The 19,558-nt window shown below is 30.2% G+C and overlaps 1 protein-coding gene across 1 annotated transcript in view; it reads left to right on the plus strand.

The window, feature by feature from the left end:
* The window catches only part of Cdc5 (cell division cycle protein 21), a 92,496-nt gene extending 73,691 nt beyond the window's left edge, over positions 1-18,805 (plus strand). The window contains exons 10-15 of the mRNA XM_035357824.2: positions 722-902; positions 2,255-2,562; positions 3,924-4,121; positions 6,942-7,025; positions 11,142-11,270; positions 18,225-18,805. Of these exons, the coding sequence (XP_035213715.1) occupies positions 722-902; positions 2,255-2,562; positions 3,924-4,121; positions 6,942-7,025; positions 11,142-11,270; positions 18,225-18,338 (1,014 nt within the window). The 3' untranslated portion in view covers positions 18,339-18,805. The remainder of the gene's footprint in view (positions 1-721; positions 903-2,254; positions 2,563-3,923; positions 4,122-6,941; positions 7,026-11,141; positions 11,271-18,224) is intronic.
* Positions 18,806-19,558: the final 753 nt, after the last annotated feature.

The raw sequence follows: 19,558 nt of genomic DNA on the forward strand, positions 1-19,558 counted from the left end.
TTTCATCTGTATTATCAGTTTAAATAAAAGGCCTGTTGTGCAGTTAAAACACGTGTTGCTAGTTGTCAAGCATGAAGTCCTTTGTCGTGTCAGTGATGTTTTGTGGGTTGCGGGGATACTTCACATTAAACTCAGAATTGGTCATCGTCCCACCAGCGGCAGAGTTGCTGAAGACTGGTAGTTTGGTCTGCTGTGAACGGGCTGGCTGCATGGGCATTTTCGTGATTTTTCCCATGTGTAACATGTATACGAGTCAGTTTCCCTTAGAAAGTCCTCCACAAAGACATCCTTCCTCTTTGGCAGATAGCCGAGTGCTTTTTCATAATCAATTAAATGATACTGAAGAAACTGATATTAAAATTTCATATTACTTATTATCCCTTTTATTTTAAATTTAACAGATCTGATGTCTTTGTTAATATGTCTGATGTCATTTCTAACATTTCTGCAATTTGTGTAATTTTAAAAGAATTTTCATTCATATTGATGAAATTCACCTGTTGTTAAAAGCAATTTTGTCCCCTGCCCCTCCCAGATATTGTTAAAATATGTATTTTGTACAGATTTGATTTTTGTTGAAATTATATTGATATTCATGTTTATCTAGTAAACGATTTTATATTAATCTAAAAATATCAGGTTTTGATATGACAGTAGTGTCACTATATTTGACTTTTAAAATTGTTTTTCCATATTATAAAAGTTCTAATATTTTTTATAGGTTGAAAGCAGAAATATGTTAAAGAAAGCTCTGACTTCTTTACCTGCACCTAGAAATGACTATGAAATTGTTGTTCCTGAAGATGAGCCGCAGCAAACAGATAAAGAGCATTCTGAAAGTGCAACTGTTATTGACCAAGCAGATGTGGACCTTCAAAAAGAATTGGAACAGAAGGCAGCCTGTGAGTTATTATTTGTTGAATAGATTCTTACAATTTTTCTGTATTCCTTGCAAAAGTACTTAAAAATAAATGCATAGTAAGAAGCTTTTACTTATTTCTTTTTTCATTGTGAAATGGTACAAAGTAGATTGCATGCTTATAAATTATAAAAATGAGTAAAGATTTTACTGCTGTAACAATAACTGTTAAGAATATTATACTTCCTCAAAAATATATCATAAAAAGAGAGGCAAAAGTCTTATCATGTTGATAATGCTGTTGCAATAGTTATAGGATTATTATTCCTTTTACAAAAACATTAATGTATTAAAAATGAATTGACATGCATAGCTATGTGGTCTTGTGATGACTTCGTGGTTTAATAAGGCACCATTTAGCAAGACGAAACGAACATTTATTAGGAAAATATGATTCAAAGCATAATAGTAACTCAGAGCAGTACGTTGTTTCTACCGCATAGTACAATCTACTACCTTCCTTTTCTGAGGCTAACATGCAACTCCCTTCAAATACATTAACCCTTCTTGGAGAAGAGCTACATGCGCCAAGCACGCTCTGTGGATCGCGAAACAGTCGCCAGATATCACAGTGTTCTTAATATTCACATTTTGAAAAAATATCAGTTGAGAACTGTTCAGAGTAATTTCATGAACAACTTTGACTCCATTGTAGTTTTAAATGCAAGAAGTTTCAAGTATGTATATTGCATGTAGTACACTCTATTAAAATACAAAAACATATTCAAGTTGTTGTCCTTGTATATCGGTCATTCTTGTGCTTTCGATTTATACATTTTAAAACTCAAGTTGTTTGACTAAGCCACGTCATTACCATTGTCTAGGCATGAACATTGTTGTCACTTGGTATATGATGCCTGTTTATGTAAAATAATTTTCTTTACTTTTGTGATTTAATTGTCAAACTAATGAATGGAAGGCTATAAAAACAAAGAATAAAATTAGTAATAGAACAAATTTTATAAATGAGTGTTGGAAAAACACAGTTCTTCATGAAGTTATCTGAAAAGGCTATGCTGTTCAGAAGGTTAAATGTGTTAGCATAATTTTTTTGAAAAGCGAACATTTTAATGTTTTTCCAAATTTTAAAATTTTAAATAAAGGGAATAATATTATTCTAAAAATTTTGAATATGTTCAGTGTCTAAAAAAGTTTATTATAATTACATTTAATGGGGAAATGTATTTAAAAATAGATCCATGTAGCATTGAGGTACAAGTCGTTAAATCAGGGACTTATTGTATAAAAAAGCATGGTGTTTATTTGTGTAGTAAACCACATTACTTTTAGAAAACAAGTAAATATGCCAAATATGATTTTTTTTTCTTTGTTCAGTGGAAGCAGAAAGAAGGAAGCAGTCCACTGCGGTGCAAAGGGAACTTCCTCGTCCTTCCGATGTAAACTCAAACATTCTAAGGCCATCACACTGTGACCCTCCGCTTACAGAACTTCAAAAAGCAGAAGAGTTGATTAAGCAAGAGATGCTGATAATGTTACATAATGATGCATTGAAAAACCCACCTTTGCAAAATACTGGCTCTGGTAGAAGCAAGTCTCAGCCTACACGTTCTAATTTGGTTCATCATGCTGCTTATCTGGAAAGACATCCATACAAAGAATATGATGAATCAGAGCTTGCAGTTGTAAGTAGACATTAGAAAGGGAAGAATTATTCATTTACTTGTATTTTTTTTTTAAATTGTAGCTAATATTTGAAAAATGAATATAATTAATGGCAGTATAACAGGAATAAATATTTAATTTATTTTGTTTTGATAACTCAGTGTAAAAAATATGAATTGGTACTTGTCTGTTAGCTGAGCATAAATGACTGATGAATTTTTTTATCTACGAAAGTTGATGAAAAATCAAAAGTTCTGAATTTAGTAACCATATTAAAGACATTAACAACAACAGCTTGTGGAAAACAGCTTGAAATGTCAAATTACTTCCTTTAACATTTTCCCAATAAATTCCTGCCATGCATTTAAAAAGCATCATTTACATCTTTTGAAAGTGTCCATTGTTCGAGTGTATTCAGATTTTTGGCTCTATGGAACAATCCCTGTGCGCTACGTGAACATCATTGCAGACCAGGTTCATCCATTGATGGCAACAGTATTTTAAGCAGGAATCAAGTTTACCAACTGGATAAGTGCATCATGATATAAAAGTCAAATTGTCAGGGAGTGGTTCGAAAACATTCCAGTGACTTTCAAATTAATGCTTCTTCTCCAAATTCACGTGATATTAATTCAATAGAGCATTTGTGGTCCCACCTGGAAAACCAAATTCGTGCTGAAATGCCAGCCCCTTGCATTGTGCAAGAATTGCAGGATCAGTTGGTGAGTGCTTGGGTGATAGTTAATAACTTGCAGATTTAAAATAATAATAATAAAAAAAAAAAAAAAAAAACATTGGTCCATATTGTGTGTGAATGATCTTCCATTGCTTCTTTTGATGTAAAAATTTAAGACAAAACAGATACATAAACAAAGTCATGATGCTGTCATAATGTACTTATTTATTTTTGTGTTTTTTAAATGGTTATAAATATTCTACCATTGCCCTTGTATACTTTCACTACCTGCAGACATTGAGCTGGTGTTAATAATAACAATATTAATTATTGTAACATATGATTATTAAAATAATAGTAATAAATACTTTTTAAACATTTTTAAAGAAAACTTTAGTAAAATGAATATTAAGGTTATTAAAAGATTTAAGTACTTTAATCTCAAATTTATGAAATGTGCAGTAATTTTCAGAAAGTTTAAATTAAATTGGAAATACAACTGAATGTATTCTTTTATTATTAATCAATAATTAGTCTTTCATTAAAATTTTATAATAATTCAAATTTGTTGCAATTTCAAATACTCCCAATTGTATCATCTGAAGATCAACCAAAAATTAATATATATATATTTCTCTTTGATTCAAATTATAAACTTCATTGGTTTATTTTATCATACATATATGTTTTTTAATGTTTTAACAGGCTGATCGCTTGCTGAGAGAAGAAATGGAAGTTGTAAAAAAAGGCATGGGGCATGGAGATTTGAGTTTAGAAGCTTACACTCAAGTATGGGAGGAATGCTTAGCACAAGTTTTATTTCTGCCTGGACAAAACAGATACACAAGAGCTAATTTAGCTAGTAAAAAAGACAGAATTGAATCTTTAGAAAAACGTTTAGAGGTATTGTGAAATTTTATCCGCATAAAGTGTAACTGCATTATTTTGTTATAATTATTTCAGAATATTAAAAAAGTAAATAAATAGCAAATGTTAATGAATAGAATTCTGTTTTTAAAGGAATCAAACCCCATTTTAAAGTTCTTTTAATAAACTGAGTCTTGTTTTAAAAATATTTGATTATGCTTTGATGTAGATTAAATAAATAGAGAAAAAAATTAAAAAAAGAAAAAAGATTTTTCTCATTTTTTAATGCTTTCTCTATCTCAAAATAAGTTCCCTTTGCATATTTTTTAGCCCAAAGGGTGTTAGCTCAGAAGGGCTATTAATTTCAAAATGGCATTTTACGTCGATTCACTTTTCAGACTGTTGCCACCAAAAATTATTGCCATGTATTATATTTAAACAACCTAAATAATGAAGAATCTACATGAAGGTTTCTCACGCTGTGAAAAAATAGTACCTAGAGCCATCCAATTTTGAATAACGGATTTGGTAGTCCTCTAACTGAACATCGGCACACGGAAGCCCGAATTTTGAATTTTTTATTATCTATTTAAAAATTTGTAAAACTATAATGAATTTCTTATTAATAAACTCGAGAATTTCAAAGCGAGCAATGGTAACATTGCAAGGGAAAACAATCTTTTTATCTCCAGTGCACGAGACAGTGTGTCAGAAATTCTAAAGAGATGCTGTTTTGAAATATTTTGTGATATTGTTAAATTAAATTTTATGTATTTTACGTACGAAGAACATGATATTTGATCAAAAAGATAACACACAAAACTTTTGGGCTTAATATAAAATCTGAAAGCTTTCCGATTTTTTTTTCTCTTTATAAAAAAAATTTTAATATTTCTTGATTTTCTATTAAATTGTGCCAACATAGGCTTTAGTTAAAAGCTTAAATGCTTTCACAACAAAGTCACCAATATTGCCCTTGCATTCAGACATCAGCAGTCACCCGAATGCCTGCACCCATTTTCACATTAGTGCATGATTCATTGGTTTCGGGACTTTTGAAATGACATGCCATTCATTCTTTTGAAGCAGCAATAGTAGCTTTATTATTTGAATGTACCTCCCCCCATTGTGTAGCATCAACATTTAGCTGTTGATGCTTGCAGTTGGAATCCTGACCTTAGAGAAACTGCACATGGTGGGTGAAACTGTACAAAGATCCCCAAGTAATCACTTCACTGAAGTTGTTAATGCTCTAGCATTCTACTTGATAGGGGCAAAGGAAATCCATTCCAGCAGAAATTTGTATACACAGGCATTTCATTGCTTGAGAGGAACAGGTTTGGCCTCTATTGATGTGAAAGCTAATGCAGAAATTTCTTCTTAATCATCTTTTCATATTGTTAATAAATGCTTCTAAAAATTTGAGAAAGGCAACTCATCTGAAAATGCTTATTCTGCAATCGTAAAATCTTGTAAGAGCAGAGAAACATGGGTGAAAATTTTAGATCAAATAATAGCAAATTATAAATGACAAACAGTACTTGTAAAGAATAATATGAAAAAATGTATTTGCTGATTAAAGTTGTCAACTGGTGTTTAATGGTGTAATTATTATGTTAATTATATGCAAATGTATGCAAAATTAGACTTGTGCATATGCTAACATGTAAAATATGTAAATTAGGCGACTGATAACATTGTGCAATAGACACATGTTAAAATTCAGATGTGTAGTGTTTTTAATGTGATTTCTGTGAGTGATCAGATTTTATTAGTTATGATTCAAAGGCATCATTTAAGAGAAGACGAAAGTAGTAGCTTCTAAAATTTTGCTATTCCTTTGTGCAGCAAAACTAACAGTTTGCACTTTATTTTCCTGGCCCAGTGAAGGTAAGGTGGCATCATGTTTAGTGGGGCCAAGAAGAATGAGATCGTGTACTGTTTACTGATACACCCTGAACTGTGATTCTAGACCTAGTTTGATCTGAAGGGAACAAAGAATACACAGCTTAACTTTCCTTGTTCATGAAAGGTTCCATTTCCCTGGAAGTAATTTCAGTTTGGGATGGAATCATCAAAAATAGCGTAGCTCTGTGTCTTTGAGATTTGGGAATGAAGTCTGGAGATCATATATAAATTTGTTTAGGAACGCTGTTGATCCATATTTATTTGTTAATGGATGACAGTGCAGGTTTCCATTGAGTTTCTCAATTGTCAAAATAATCTTAAACAGAAAATCCTACCCAAATGGATTAGTCAGCTTACTCATCAGATTTGAACTCAATTGAACATGTGTGGATTGTCTTAGGGTGCCAAATTGCAACATTTTCAGACCCTCCAAAATCTAAAAGGCATCCTTCCAAAAATATAGTCTGCAATTTTGCAAGACCTTGTTTAGTAATTAATGCAAAATTTATGATTAAGCATTTATAATTTTATATCTCTTTTGCAATTGTGACAAGTGTTTTGGACTAAATTCGAATATTAAAAGGAACACTTCTTTTGGAGCAAAGGGAGTAATTTATTACCTTAAAAAATAAACTCTTTTTTTTTAAAATTATCAATAGATTAATGAATAATACTCTTATAATTTTGAAAGGAGTAATTTAATTGAAATAAATATTTGAAATCTCATATTTTAAAATTTCTTCAACACTCTTTTCTCATGTAAATGTGTAATGCATTTTTTGTGTGTATTGTGTATATTTGATTTTTAATGCATTGTATGAAATAAAATAAACTTTAGCAAAAGTTAACTATAATGTTAATACTTTTGATATTCTTATGTCTTTTACTATGACTAGCTGCAATTAATAGCTATAATTAATTTGTACTTAACTTTATTCATTCTTATAGCAAAATCGGAATCAAATGACCAAAGAAGCAAAAAGAGCAGCTAAAATTGAAAAGAAATTAAGGATTTTACTTGGTGGATATATGGTAGGTAATTTTTTTAACCCCCTTGAAATAACTTTCTAAGTAAGATGTTTGATAAAGTTAGCTACAAGCTTTATATCCTTTGATTCCATGTGTACATTTCCAGTTTCAAAAGTTGTCACTAAGAATTTTGTGTTGGCAGTTTTGTCTGTGTGGAGTAGAATGGATTTATAAGTATAAAATTAAATTTTTATAGGCCCTTCATAAAACAAAAAATCCAAAAGTGTTCATTTTTGGTGGCACTTTATTGGTGATAGGTTACCATATTTGGTAGTGAAGAAATATTCTTTTGGTGCTTTCAATAATTTTCCCAAATAATTATTTTGTTCTAAATCCCTAAATTTTTAAATATGACTGAAGGTTAAGTCTTGTGCTGTTTGAAACTAGCAAGACAATTTTTATACTTTTCAGTTAACAAGGCAGCAGCTGAAATGTTGAGTGTTAAAATGCCTCACTCGTCATTGCTCTGCAAGTTGTGCCAAACTTAATTACTCAATATGCTTTAATTCATAGACATGTTTCTTGCTAGATTGACATGTTTCTTGCTAGATGAAGAAAGAACCAAGATGGATTTAATGATAATATAGTTGCCAGGTAATGAAAATTCTGCTGTTAAATTTTTCAAGCAAAGGAATTGACTATAGTGGAAGGCTTTTTCACGGTTATATTTTTAAGCATTAATGCATCTTGAATATTAATCTTAAAATGTTAGGGTTGCCATTACCACATTAGGCTATATTTTGTCCCAACATTTGTATTGGCGATGACTCCAGCTCCATTATCAGAAATTATGGGAAATTTTAACTTTTAGTATGACTAAAACTAAAAATAGTACTTTTTTGTCATATCAGAATGACAGAAGTCCTAAATAAGCTTATGACTTTCCTGCAAGTACTAGTGAAAACCAAATTTAGATTAGTGACTTTTGGGGGGGGATTAGAATAATAAAATTGTGTGACTCATCAAGAGTTTTGTTTTAAATTTATTTTAGTTCAAATGAGTGTTAGCATAGAAGGGCTGTTAGTCTCGAAATGGCATTTTGCTTCGAATCTCTTTTCAAATTATTGCCACCAAATGTTATTGCCCTGTATTATGTGTTTCTCACATTGTGAAAAAACAATGATACTTAGAATCATCAAATTTTGACTAACATAGTCCTCCATCAGAACATGGGCACCTGGAAGCTTGAATTTGTTTTATTGTCTATTTTATATTTTGTAAAACGTTAAGGAATTTTTGCTTAAAAAACTGATCAGTTCAAAGTGAGCAGTGGCAACACTGTGGGAAATAAAACATTTAAATCTCCAGCGCGCGAGACTGTCTATTGAAAATTCTAAAGATATGCTGTTTTTAAATATTTTAACACAATGTGGTGTTAGCCCAAGTGCTCTTGAAACATATATGTGCCTATTTAGGCATAATATAAAATCTAACAGCTTTCAGTTTTTATTTTATTTATTTATTTATTTATTTATTTTTTTTAAATTATTTATTGAAAGGGCATTTGATTATGCATCATTCGCTCCTGTGCTTCAAAGATGCATGAGATTGGAGCTTGAAAAAGATACAAAAATAGAAGTACAAAAAGACAGAGCAGTAAACCTCATTACAATAGCAATAACTACATCAAAACTGGGAAATGAAATAAGAATGACTACATTAGGTATTAAAATAATAATAAATTAGTCTCTGGATGTCAACTGCATCAACTCTAGTCGCTAGTATCAAGTGTATAGGTTTTTCTTCCTTCAGCGAGGAATATGTGCAAATGATCTCTGTCCTTCTCAAAATTCTGGCTGCACAAAGGATTGTCATGTATACCGATAATGGTGCAGATGTTTGATCAAGAAGTAATTATTGTAAAATTTGAGGGAAATCCAAACTTAACTAAAATATCCTAAAGTTTTAAAGTAATACCATAAAGAGGTGTTTGAAAAGTGTAAAAATTAATTTTATGTGTTCTTTTGTCCTAATATATATATATATTGTTGCATGCATACGAATTCGGAACAGATTGAATGCATAAATCCGATAAAAGGTTAATAAAATTTATTATCATCAAAAGAAATATAACAGAATGCTGGAATTTTTCTCATAAGTATTTGTACAAATGTCCGCAATATCATGCAGTAATAATCAGTAGTTAAGTAGTTATACTTTAAACTACTAAAAATGTTAAATAGGGATGTGCACAATTAGCACATAGAAAGCTAATCCGTTCAACAATAAAAACATCAGCTCAACTAATAACTGAGCTGTGATGTCTCTTCCCGACATTTTAAAGCTTTCAGTCAGTCGCGAGAGAGTTCTAGTAACTTCTTTGCTTCTCGAGATTTCTGGAAACCAACAAGAGGATGGAATTACGGTTACAGTTAACTCAGTAGTCAATTACATTTATCCAATTTCAGTACAAATAAAAGAGATATCAATTTATTAGATGCTAAATGCACATGCTCTTGTATTTTTACTTTTCCGACATAGCTTTCTCTTGATATTTATCACCCAACAATAAATAAAACAATTTTAATTATAATTGTGCTAAAATTAGCTATCTAAATGCAAAATTTGTAACAATATTTCGGTATAAAAATTGAAAAGAGATTGCTTTTACATGCATTTTTTAAAATTTACTTTTCCCTTTTCTTCTTTTAGTCTAAATTTACTAATTTTTCTTTTTTTGTAACCTAAAATCTGCAAAATTGTAAAGTGTATGCAACTTTAGATAGCAGGCTTTTTTTTTTTTTTTTTTTAACTTTTATTTACTTATAGTGCAACAAAGTTTTTACTATATTTTTGCTATAGGAGGATAATATGAAAAACTTCTTCATACCCCTCCCCTTTGTTACCACCAAATTCTATACCTTATAAGAATAGAAGAGAAACACGCCAATGTGACAATTAAAATCACAATAACAACATTGTATTTAGCGTACATATGTTAAAATAGTCAATCGATTTCGAGGGTAACTAAAGGTCTCTCCTCATCAGGAGAACGAAATTACTAGAAAGGGGAAAAAGAAGAAAAATAAAGCATTGGCAAAGGAGTCTTAGAAACACATGGTGATTATCAGCACACACGGGGTCGTAACCGGATTTTGAATCAGATTTACACTGGCCGCCTACTTTTACTGAGCCAGGCTATCTAATCAAACATATGGCACATAGACTAAAACGCAAACAAATCAAGGAAGTAAAAAAATAGGGAGCGAGGGGCAACTAGACCTTCACGCACCAAGACTGAACCTCGAATTTTGGTGTGTGAAGGTCTAGTTGCCCCTCGCTCCCTATTTTTTTACTTCCTTGATTTGTTTGCGTTTTAGTCTATGTGCCATATGTTTGATTAGATAGCCTGGCTCAGTAAAAGTAGGCGGCCAGTGTAAATCTGATTCAAAATCCTATTATGACCATGTGTGTGCTGATAACGACCACATGTTTCTGAGACTCTTTTGCCAATGCTTTATTTTTCTTCCTTTTCCCCTTTCTATAAATTTTGCTCTCCTGATGAGGAGGGACCTTTAGTTAGTTACCCTCGAAATCGATTGTTTTAACATATGTACGCTGAATACAAGGTTGTTATTGCGTTTTAATTCTGTACCTTATGCTCTAGAAATTATAATGAAGAATCAGCCTTCTAACAATCTGAGTTTAATAAATGCTAATTTTTCTGTTGATTAGTATGCATTTGTTTCTGGAAATTTGGATGTAATAAGTGACTGAGTTAATAAACTCCTTGAGTTTAATAAGCATCAGGCACTATATTCAGTATATTTAGGCAGCTGTATTTCACCATGTTGTATCCCAATCCGTCTAGGTAAATGCTGTGTATTTTTAAATTCTCTTTTAACTGTTAGTTTTTAAAAAAATTCAACTCCAATAAAATTTTAATAATCATTAGATATAGAGTCACAGTTATAATCGAATTTCAGTATTTATAGGTTAATATAAAAGGGTTCCCCCCTCAGATATTTTACTTGCAGTGTGGTAAATATGCATGTAATTAATTCATCAGTAAATTTTTGGCAAAGATATATAACAGTATTCAGTAATTTATAATTCATGTTTAAAAATTCTCCATTTTTTAATTGTGAATTTTATTTTAAGAGAGATATTACTTTACAGTCTAGAAATCAAGCTTTAATGAAACAACATCAGGACTTAGTAGAACAAGTAGAACAAACTCATCTGGAGCTGAATACTTTTAAAACTTTGCAAGAACTTGAAAATTTAGCCATCACTAAAAGAGTAGAGGTATGTTTCTTTGCTTAACATTGTTTCATTGTGCATAATGAACTTTTTTTAATGTTTTCTTGAATTTCTTTTACCTTAACAATGAACTATTGTCAGTTAGTTGATGAGAGAATTTCTTTTTAAATATTAACAGTAAATTAACATCTGTGAATTAATGGGGTAATTTTATTTAATTTTATTAATATTAATTTATTAAATTCATACCAAAATAATTGTGCATCTGCATATTTACACTTCTTTTGATGTATAAAATTTTCTAAAGTTTGAGTTTGAAAGTGCTTATATAATTTTTTTAGTCATCTTTGCTTGAAAACTGATGCAATTACTGTGTATGTAATTTTATTTGGTGAATTATTCAGATTATCATATGCATAAATTCATAAAGAAAGAGCAGGTTTTGTTTTGCATGAAAAGTTGTCTTCTTTTTTCTTACAGATAAATGTAAAGTATGATGAGATAAAAGTGAAAGTTTGCTCTGTCAGACATTTTTTGTGTTCAAGTCTTATAAGTCAATATATATCAGAGCAAATGTCAGTTTTTTTGCATCATGCATTCTAATTGCACAGTAATTAAAAATCACATTATTGCTACAGTTTGCTGCTAAAATTCTGTCATGGTTAGTAATGGTGGCTAATACCAGTGGTCTCCAACTTATGGTTCGCAGGGGGTGTGCGTCCTCCTGAACCAGTTTTATGTGAATACATTTCAGTTATGTATTTGTTTTAATACAGTGTTTATAGATTTCAAATTGGCATAAATTCATTGGACAGTGGATTGCAATATTGTGTTTATTGAGAAAGTAGAAAAATACTAGCTACTATTTTCAGCAGTCATTTCATTCCAATTGAGGTGGAATTCAGTGCTGGCATACAGCCCAAAAGTACATATATAATGCATATATAGCAACGCTCTGAGAGACTTGCAGAAGAATCTAAGAGAAAAAAAAAAGGGCATTAATCATCGCATTTCAGAAAATGATAATTTGAACTTTAAATGTAAACAACAGTTGAAATTTATGGATTGTGTTTATGTGCATGATTGTTATTGAATGAAAAAGAAATAGAATGAATAGATGCACAATATCAGTGAAGGAAAAAAAATCGCTAGATTTTTCTATGTTTGCATGCCAGTTCGCATGACTAGACTAAAGTGAGACATTGGTACAATCAGTAAATTTATCCGCCAATTGATAATTGGTAGAACGTTTGTAGTCTGATGTGCTTGCTCCCCCTAATGAGTTGGTACTTTAATTTTCCTTTAATCAATTATTCATTGATAAGCTAGATGTACAGCTGTGCAATTCACATTGCTAAATAGATGGAGACTGTGTACAGTTTGTACTAATGTACAGCTTGTGAAAGTCTGTTATTTGTGCTTGTCATTAGATCTATATTACATCAATACCAATCATTTGAAATTGTGTGAAGCATTTTAAGTATTGCTTTTGTATGAAGATTCATTTTGTTGAATAAATGGTGCAAACAAAATTATAATTGTGATTTTAACTGATAGATTAAATTGCAAGCCATGTCTTTTAACAAAGGCCAGAAGAAAGATGTATGTTTCAAGATAAATGGGAAATTTTGTAATGTTGTGTGCAATGAAATTGTGATGAGGAATAAATGTGTATAATAAAATTGTAATTTATTTGTAATGAGGGAATATCAGTTACAAAAGAATACAACTTAACGTCACCATTATGAAATGAATCATAACGAAAAATTTGAAATGTTGGATGGTAAACTGAGAGAAGAAGTGAGTGAACACAGTAGCAGAACACATTAAGGAAATCGCTAGTGATTTGCGATGAAATGGAATATTTATGATTTTGTTGCATTCTCAGCAGTAGTTGATGAGATTTACAGATATAGCACAACTTGACTTTTTGTAAGAGATGTTACTGATGAGTAGTACTTGAAGAAGCACTGGAAGTTGAGGAATCACTGAAAATAACTTCTATGAAAGGAAAAACCGTTGCACAGAATATTTTATCTGAAATAAAAATTAAATGAAAGAGATAAAATGATTGGATTTATAAGTGATGGTGCAGCTGCTATTGTTGATTTTTTAAAAAAAGTGGAGTAGTGGTAGAATTAAGAAAGATAGTGAAAGAAGAAAACTTTTGGACTTTGTTTTGTATTATGCATGGCATTATTCGTCAAAAAGTGCTAGGTACCAAAAGTTTGCAAATGGATGATATTATTGAAAATGGTAATTAAAATAGTAAACTTTATCCATGGATGAGTTGTGAATCATAGAAATTTGTTGTATAGCATGAAGAAATTGAAACTAAATTCAGAGAAAGGATTTGTTATAATGAGATGAGGCGAGATTAAGTCAAAAATCTGTATTAAAATGGTTTTTTGATTTAATAAATAAAATCAAAATTTTCATGACACAAAAAGATGAAAGCATCGATAAGCTGCATACTATGTATACATGGCAAACAGATTTAGCATTTATTGTTGATTTAACTGGCCATTTAAATATTCTCAATAAAGAGCTGTAAGGAAAGGATAAACTTATCACTGACATGTATGCTTCTGTTAAAGCTTTTAAAGTTAAATTGCAAATATGGGAAACAGAACTGAAATAATAATAGTAATTCCTTTTTGTATATCTTAAATTCTGCCCTAATATTTCAAATGAAAATTCTCAAGAACATATAAAAATAACATTATTATGACATAAATTAGAAGGCACATTGAACCCTTTGTTGCTCAGTGGTTCACTACATGGAACACCCAAATTGAATCACTTGAAACCGTTAATTTCAACCGTAAATGGATAAAAATGCCTTTATAATATACTTCAAACTTCTCTTTTTAAATAGTAGATGGCAGCATATCACAAGGAGACCCAGAATTTTCATTTATGATGTATTATTAAAATCCACTTATTTTCTATATTTTTTGTGACGCAAAAAAATTTATTTGAAAAAAAAATTATGTATAATTTTGATGACTGTATATTATTTGTTATATTTTCTTTTACATTTTTCATACATCAGTCTTTGGAGAAAACATCTCTTGTAGTATATATGTTTTCTATTTACGTTGTTTTAGGGGAATGAATTCAAACAAAGCAGTGTTGAGGGGTGAGGTGGGGTTTGTGCTATGAAAGCCCTAATATTTTTCTTGAATTGAAATTTTTGTCAGTAGTTTTCAAGGCAGGAATTATATCAGTAGCCTGAGTTATCTTTACTTAGGGGAGCTCCGCGAATTATTTTGCTATCACATTTTAGTCTCATTCCTGTTTATTTACAATAATTGTGTAGATGTTTTTTGTGTATGTATATCTTATAGCTTATTTTTCTTTATTGTTAATATTAATTGCAGTTAATTTTTTATTATTAATTTTCCATAAATGTCAGGAAAACATCTTTTTCTCTTTTCTTTTTCTTTTTACTTGGAATTCTAAACATATTGTTGCACGGAACAGAAGCCGCACAAAACAAGTTTTTTGTTCAAGTGGTTTTGAACAAACAGCAATTGGTTTGTGCTTCTACCAGAAAGATGTGACATGCTTTGAAAATTTCACGAAGCTATGAAATCGAAAAATTTGTAAATATTTTTGTATATAGGACTTGTGTATATACATATATTTATCTCATTTATCCATATATATTCAAGAAAGTTGTGTATATCCAGAAAACCATGTATACAGCTATAATGCAGTGTTTTTTTCATTATTATACATAAGCTTCTACTCATTTCCGTGCTTCACTGAAATGCTCGCTTAGTCGCACTTTTAAGAGCTCTGGTGGTGTAGTGTTCCACTTCATGGAACACCCACAGAATTGAAACAGTAAGTGCAATTTTTACAAAATTTTATCTGCATACTCCTTTAGGCCTTAGATAGACTGCATACACATTTTCTTGTTGAAATACCGACTTTAAAGTGTAGTGCACCATAAAGGGTTAAGGAATTTAATGATTGGAGTCCTATTTTAAATTATTTTCATTACCAATAAAGCAGACCTAAATAATATACCAGGAAATCCACAAATGGAACTAATTAATTTATTGTGTATAAATCTTATTTGAAGATATAGTTCTAATTAATTTTTACTCATACTGGTCAAAGGATAAATATCTTCAAATTTCTTCAATTTTTGCAATAACTAATCACCTTGTTTGAGAGTATATTTATATGTGAACAGTCCCCCCCCCAGTTGAAAATTAATAAGTGTAACAAAAAGGCCCAATTGGCCTGCGATCCATAATAAAGGTAATTTCCAGTAATTTTTATCCAAGGCTACAAATATTGTCAAATGCAAATAAATTTTGCGATCAGGAAATATATTTTGGAACTATAAACATATTTTATGAAATCAGTTTAGAATTTACACGTGTTTATTTTTTAAAATGACACTTTTGGAACACCAGTACTGTGCATGAGATTATTTCAGGCAAGACAGTTCAGTTAAAAGGTTAATGGGGGGGAAGCAACTGCTTTTTTTGATAATTAAGATTTTAAATTTGTATAATTTATAATCAAATTATTCAGTGCATTTATGTCATAACTTTAACAGCAGAGTTTTTTAAATACACCTGTAATTGAATAAAGAGAAAATGTATTGTGTATTCAAATATATTTTAGAAAATACACTTGACTACACGTTTTAAATAAAATGAAAAAATCTGCATAATCACGCTACGAAAATATGATATGATATTTTCTTAAAATCCAGAATAAAGTTTTGTTAGGTTAAACAATTAATATTTGCATGTTGCTTATACAATAAAAGAAAAAATATCAGAATGTATCTGATAGATTATAGTATCTGTTAAACATTTATTTAAATTTTTAAGCGAAATATTTTTATACTGAAGCTGTAAATGATATTTTTTGTAAAATATAAGCAATCTAGCTATTTAGAAAGCAAAATTGCTAAATATGACCGTATTTGAAAGGTACATTTTCATAATCATGATCATTTTTGTCAGTATTAAGCATGCAGGATCGGTATTTGCATTATGAGGTTAGTACTGTTATGCAAACTGAACTTTTTACATAAAAGTGTCCTGATTCTGTCCGCTGCTTAAAGAACTAATCAAAATTAAGTAAATAAAAACCATAGTAATAATAATAATAAAAAATCTTGCACAACAATGTTCAGATGTAACTATATATGTAACAGTGCTCTCGTGCATTTATAAGCATAGCTAGATTCAAGTTGGCAATCTTTTAATAAAATCCATGTGTGTCATAAAGCAGCTAATAACTTTATTAAATGTGTAATTGTAAAGACTTTTGCCTTGACTTTTTGAAGGCAACTTTCATAAAAATGCAAGTAGTATTATAAATATATCTCATCTGGTTTACGTATCCAATGTTATTGGGAGTCCTCCCCATCCATTTAACATCACATATTCAGTCAAATAAACAATATCAATTCTCTCCCCGGGGGGGGGGCCTTTAAGCTATGTATAATTTCGCTTTATACTCGTAGCTTTAAAATTTCTGTATCCTGTTACAGTGTACATTAATGAAGAAAAATCATTGTCTTCTGTATCTGGGCACAATTTTTATTCTTTTGCTTTTGTTAATAAATTAATTAATGAAAATTAAATTAAAAAATTTTTTATTAGTTATTGAACTTCTAAATATATATCTCCTTTTATTTAATTGATCAGTAGTTTTAAGAACAGAGGACTTATATTGCTTTAATATATCATTGTATACAGTCAAAAGTCTTTAATCCAAACTCATCGGGACTTCGGCGATTCTGGATTATCGATTTTTCCGGATTATAGATCATCAGTTTAAATCTGGTAAGATGGCATGCAGAAATTATAAAATTTAAAATATGAAACCGTAATTTATGAAATAAAGAGCAATTATGAATGATCTAAAGGGTATCAAAATTTAAAAAAAAAAAAAAAAAAAGCTTAATATTTATTTGTTTACTTTATTAAACATTTCTTTCAACGTGCGCATGCGTAAAGCATGCATTATGCATAGTCGAAATTAGAAAATTGCAACCAGAAAACTATTTGATGTGTACTCGTGATATTTATAATGATGAGGAATTTGATTTAAATCATATCAAAGATGGAATACATCTAGATGAAATACTACATTTAGTAAGGAATTATAAGCAGAATAAAATAAAAACATCTGCCCTGAAGATAAGGATAGTGCTTACAGATCAACTTCCAGTTCATTGCATGCCACGACCGCCCCCCCCCCCCCCGCAAGAACAGCGTGAAGTTGATAAACGGATTTCGGAAGGGTTAGAGAAACAAAGGATATGCCTTTATCCATTTTTTGCAGCAAATTCACTTTTTGTTTGATGGGTATCGAAACATACTTTCACTATTTAGATCCTTTGGCAGCTCCAGCATCGGAAATTCTATTTGATATAATCAAAAGTTCAAGCTTACTTTTATAAAATTGCTCTAACAGTTTGCAAAAAATAATAAGTTGGATCCAATTTGAAGATTAAGGAACAACGCAATCTGCAACATTAACTGAAATAGGTAATTGGATAATTTTAGCTTAGCTTATACTATCTGTTATACATTAAACGCACATGCGTAAACGTATTATGTTCATGCGCACACGCATATATGCATGTGTAAAAGTATTACGCACATGCGTGAATGCATTATGCGTTGACGCATGCGAAGAAAGTTTGTAGCTTTGAGGTTCGAATTATAGATCGTTCCGAATTATGGGTATCCGGATTAACGACTTTTGACTGTATTTTGCTACATTGTGTGAATCTATGAGCTTGAAAATTAAAAATAATCTTAATTGAATCTTAGTTATTTCATTTTTTGTATTCATTGGGGTTTTCTTAAGAACTGAAATAAAGATTAGAATTTATATTAAAGGCAAACTGAATTTACTTTTCTAATTAAGAATTGAAACGTGCAAATATTTTAATTTTGTGCCCCAAATAATATGCAAGATATATAATTTTGTATGTTTTCTCTTTTCTTGTAGTCTCTTACTGAAGATGTCAACAGACAAATTGAGAGGGAATCTGTGTTGCAGAAAAGATACCAAGATTTACTTAACAAAAAGAAGGAATTAGAAGAAGAATTAGCAAGCCTTTAATAACATAAGCTTTTTAAAATATGGATGTGTATAATTTGTTAATAAGTGATTTTTAAGAGCTGTATACACATAACAGTTAGTTTAAAAACATAAATTTGTTAATGTTAAACTGTTAAATTGATTTTCATAATCTTTTTATATTTGCTATCTTTTTGCAGATTTTATTATAGCATTTCATTTGTTTGTAACAAAATCAGAATATTTTTTTTAATACTTTTCTATGCAGTTTGATGCTTAGTTTAAATTTCTGCAGGAAATAGTTTACTTAGAAACACGTATATGCTTTTTTAGTTTTCTTTCTTTCTTTTTTTAATAAATTTCTATCCAAAATGTTGATGGAGGGTAAAAAACTCTCCTTTTTATAAGATCTAAGTCTGAAAAAGCCATGTATTGGTTCTACTCGTAACTTCATCAGGAAGTGTGCATATTGTATATATTGATGAAAGAATAAAAGTGATAAAAGAGTTCTTTTGAATTAATGTAAATAAAGCTAACATGTACTATATTCATAATGTTTAGAAAGAAAAGCAGTACAGCTTTACAGGAAGTTATAATGAAATTTACATGATGTAGAGTTGCACTTTAAAATTAAAAAGAGAAAATACTTGCATACCAACAAATTAAAGAACCCTTATTATGGCTGTTGGCAGTATGTATATGACAGTAGTGGCTAATCAGTGAGAGCCATATTTTGGATTTTTTTAAGTCAAGAAAGTTCAAGAGCAGCAACTAAATTTTCCAAAAGCCACACGTTCATACTTACATCATTTTAAAAGTAGTGGAATAGGTTTCAAATGGTAAGATGCATCTGATTATAAATAATCATTCTTGACAGTTTGCTTTATTCTTCTTGACATTGAGTAGTTTTAGTTTACTATGCTTCATACATATATTTTATTTGCATAAGAGCCACATTACTTGCCTATGATAGCTGTGCTGTGTCCACCCCTGGTATATGATCGTATGCAACTGCGCTATATATCTGTTGTGTTCTTTTAGGCTATAAATAAATTCTTGCGTAAATAACTGCTACTGTTTTCGAAAGGATTTAAAACTCTCACAAACTGTGATATGGCAATATATTTCTATTTCTATGCTTTAATTTCTCCTTAATTAAAGTAAAATATGCTATTTTAATTTTTATATGCAGTAGCAATTATATAAGATCTCCTGCAAAATTTTGTTCAATAATGTTATTTTAAGTTTCAACACACACGCAT

The sequence above is a fragment of the Stegodyphus dumicola genome, chromosome 1 (assembly GCF_044657685.1).
Source record: "Stegodyphus dumicola isolate Sdum_Otavi_A_Nest chromosome 1, ASM4465768v1".
Classification (NCBI taxonomy): Eukaryota; Metazoa; Arthropoda; class Arachnida; order Araneae; family Eresidae; genus Stegodyphus; species Stegodyphus dumicola.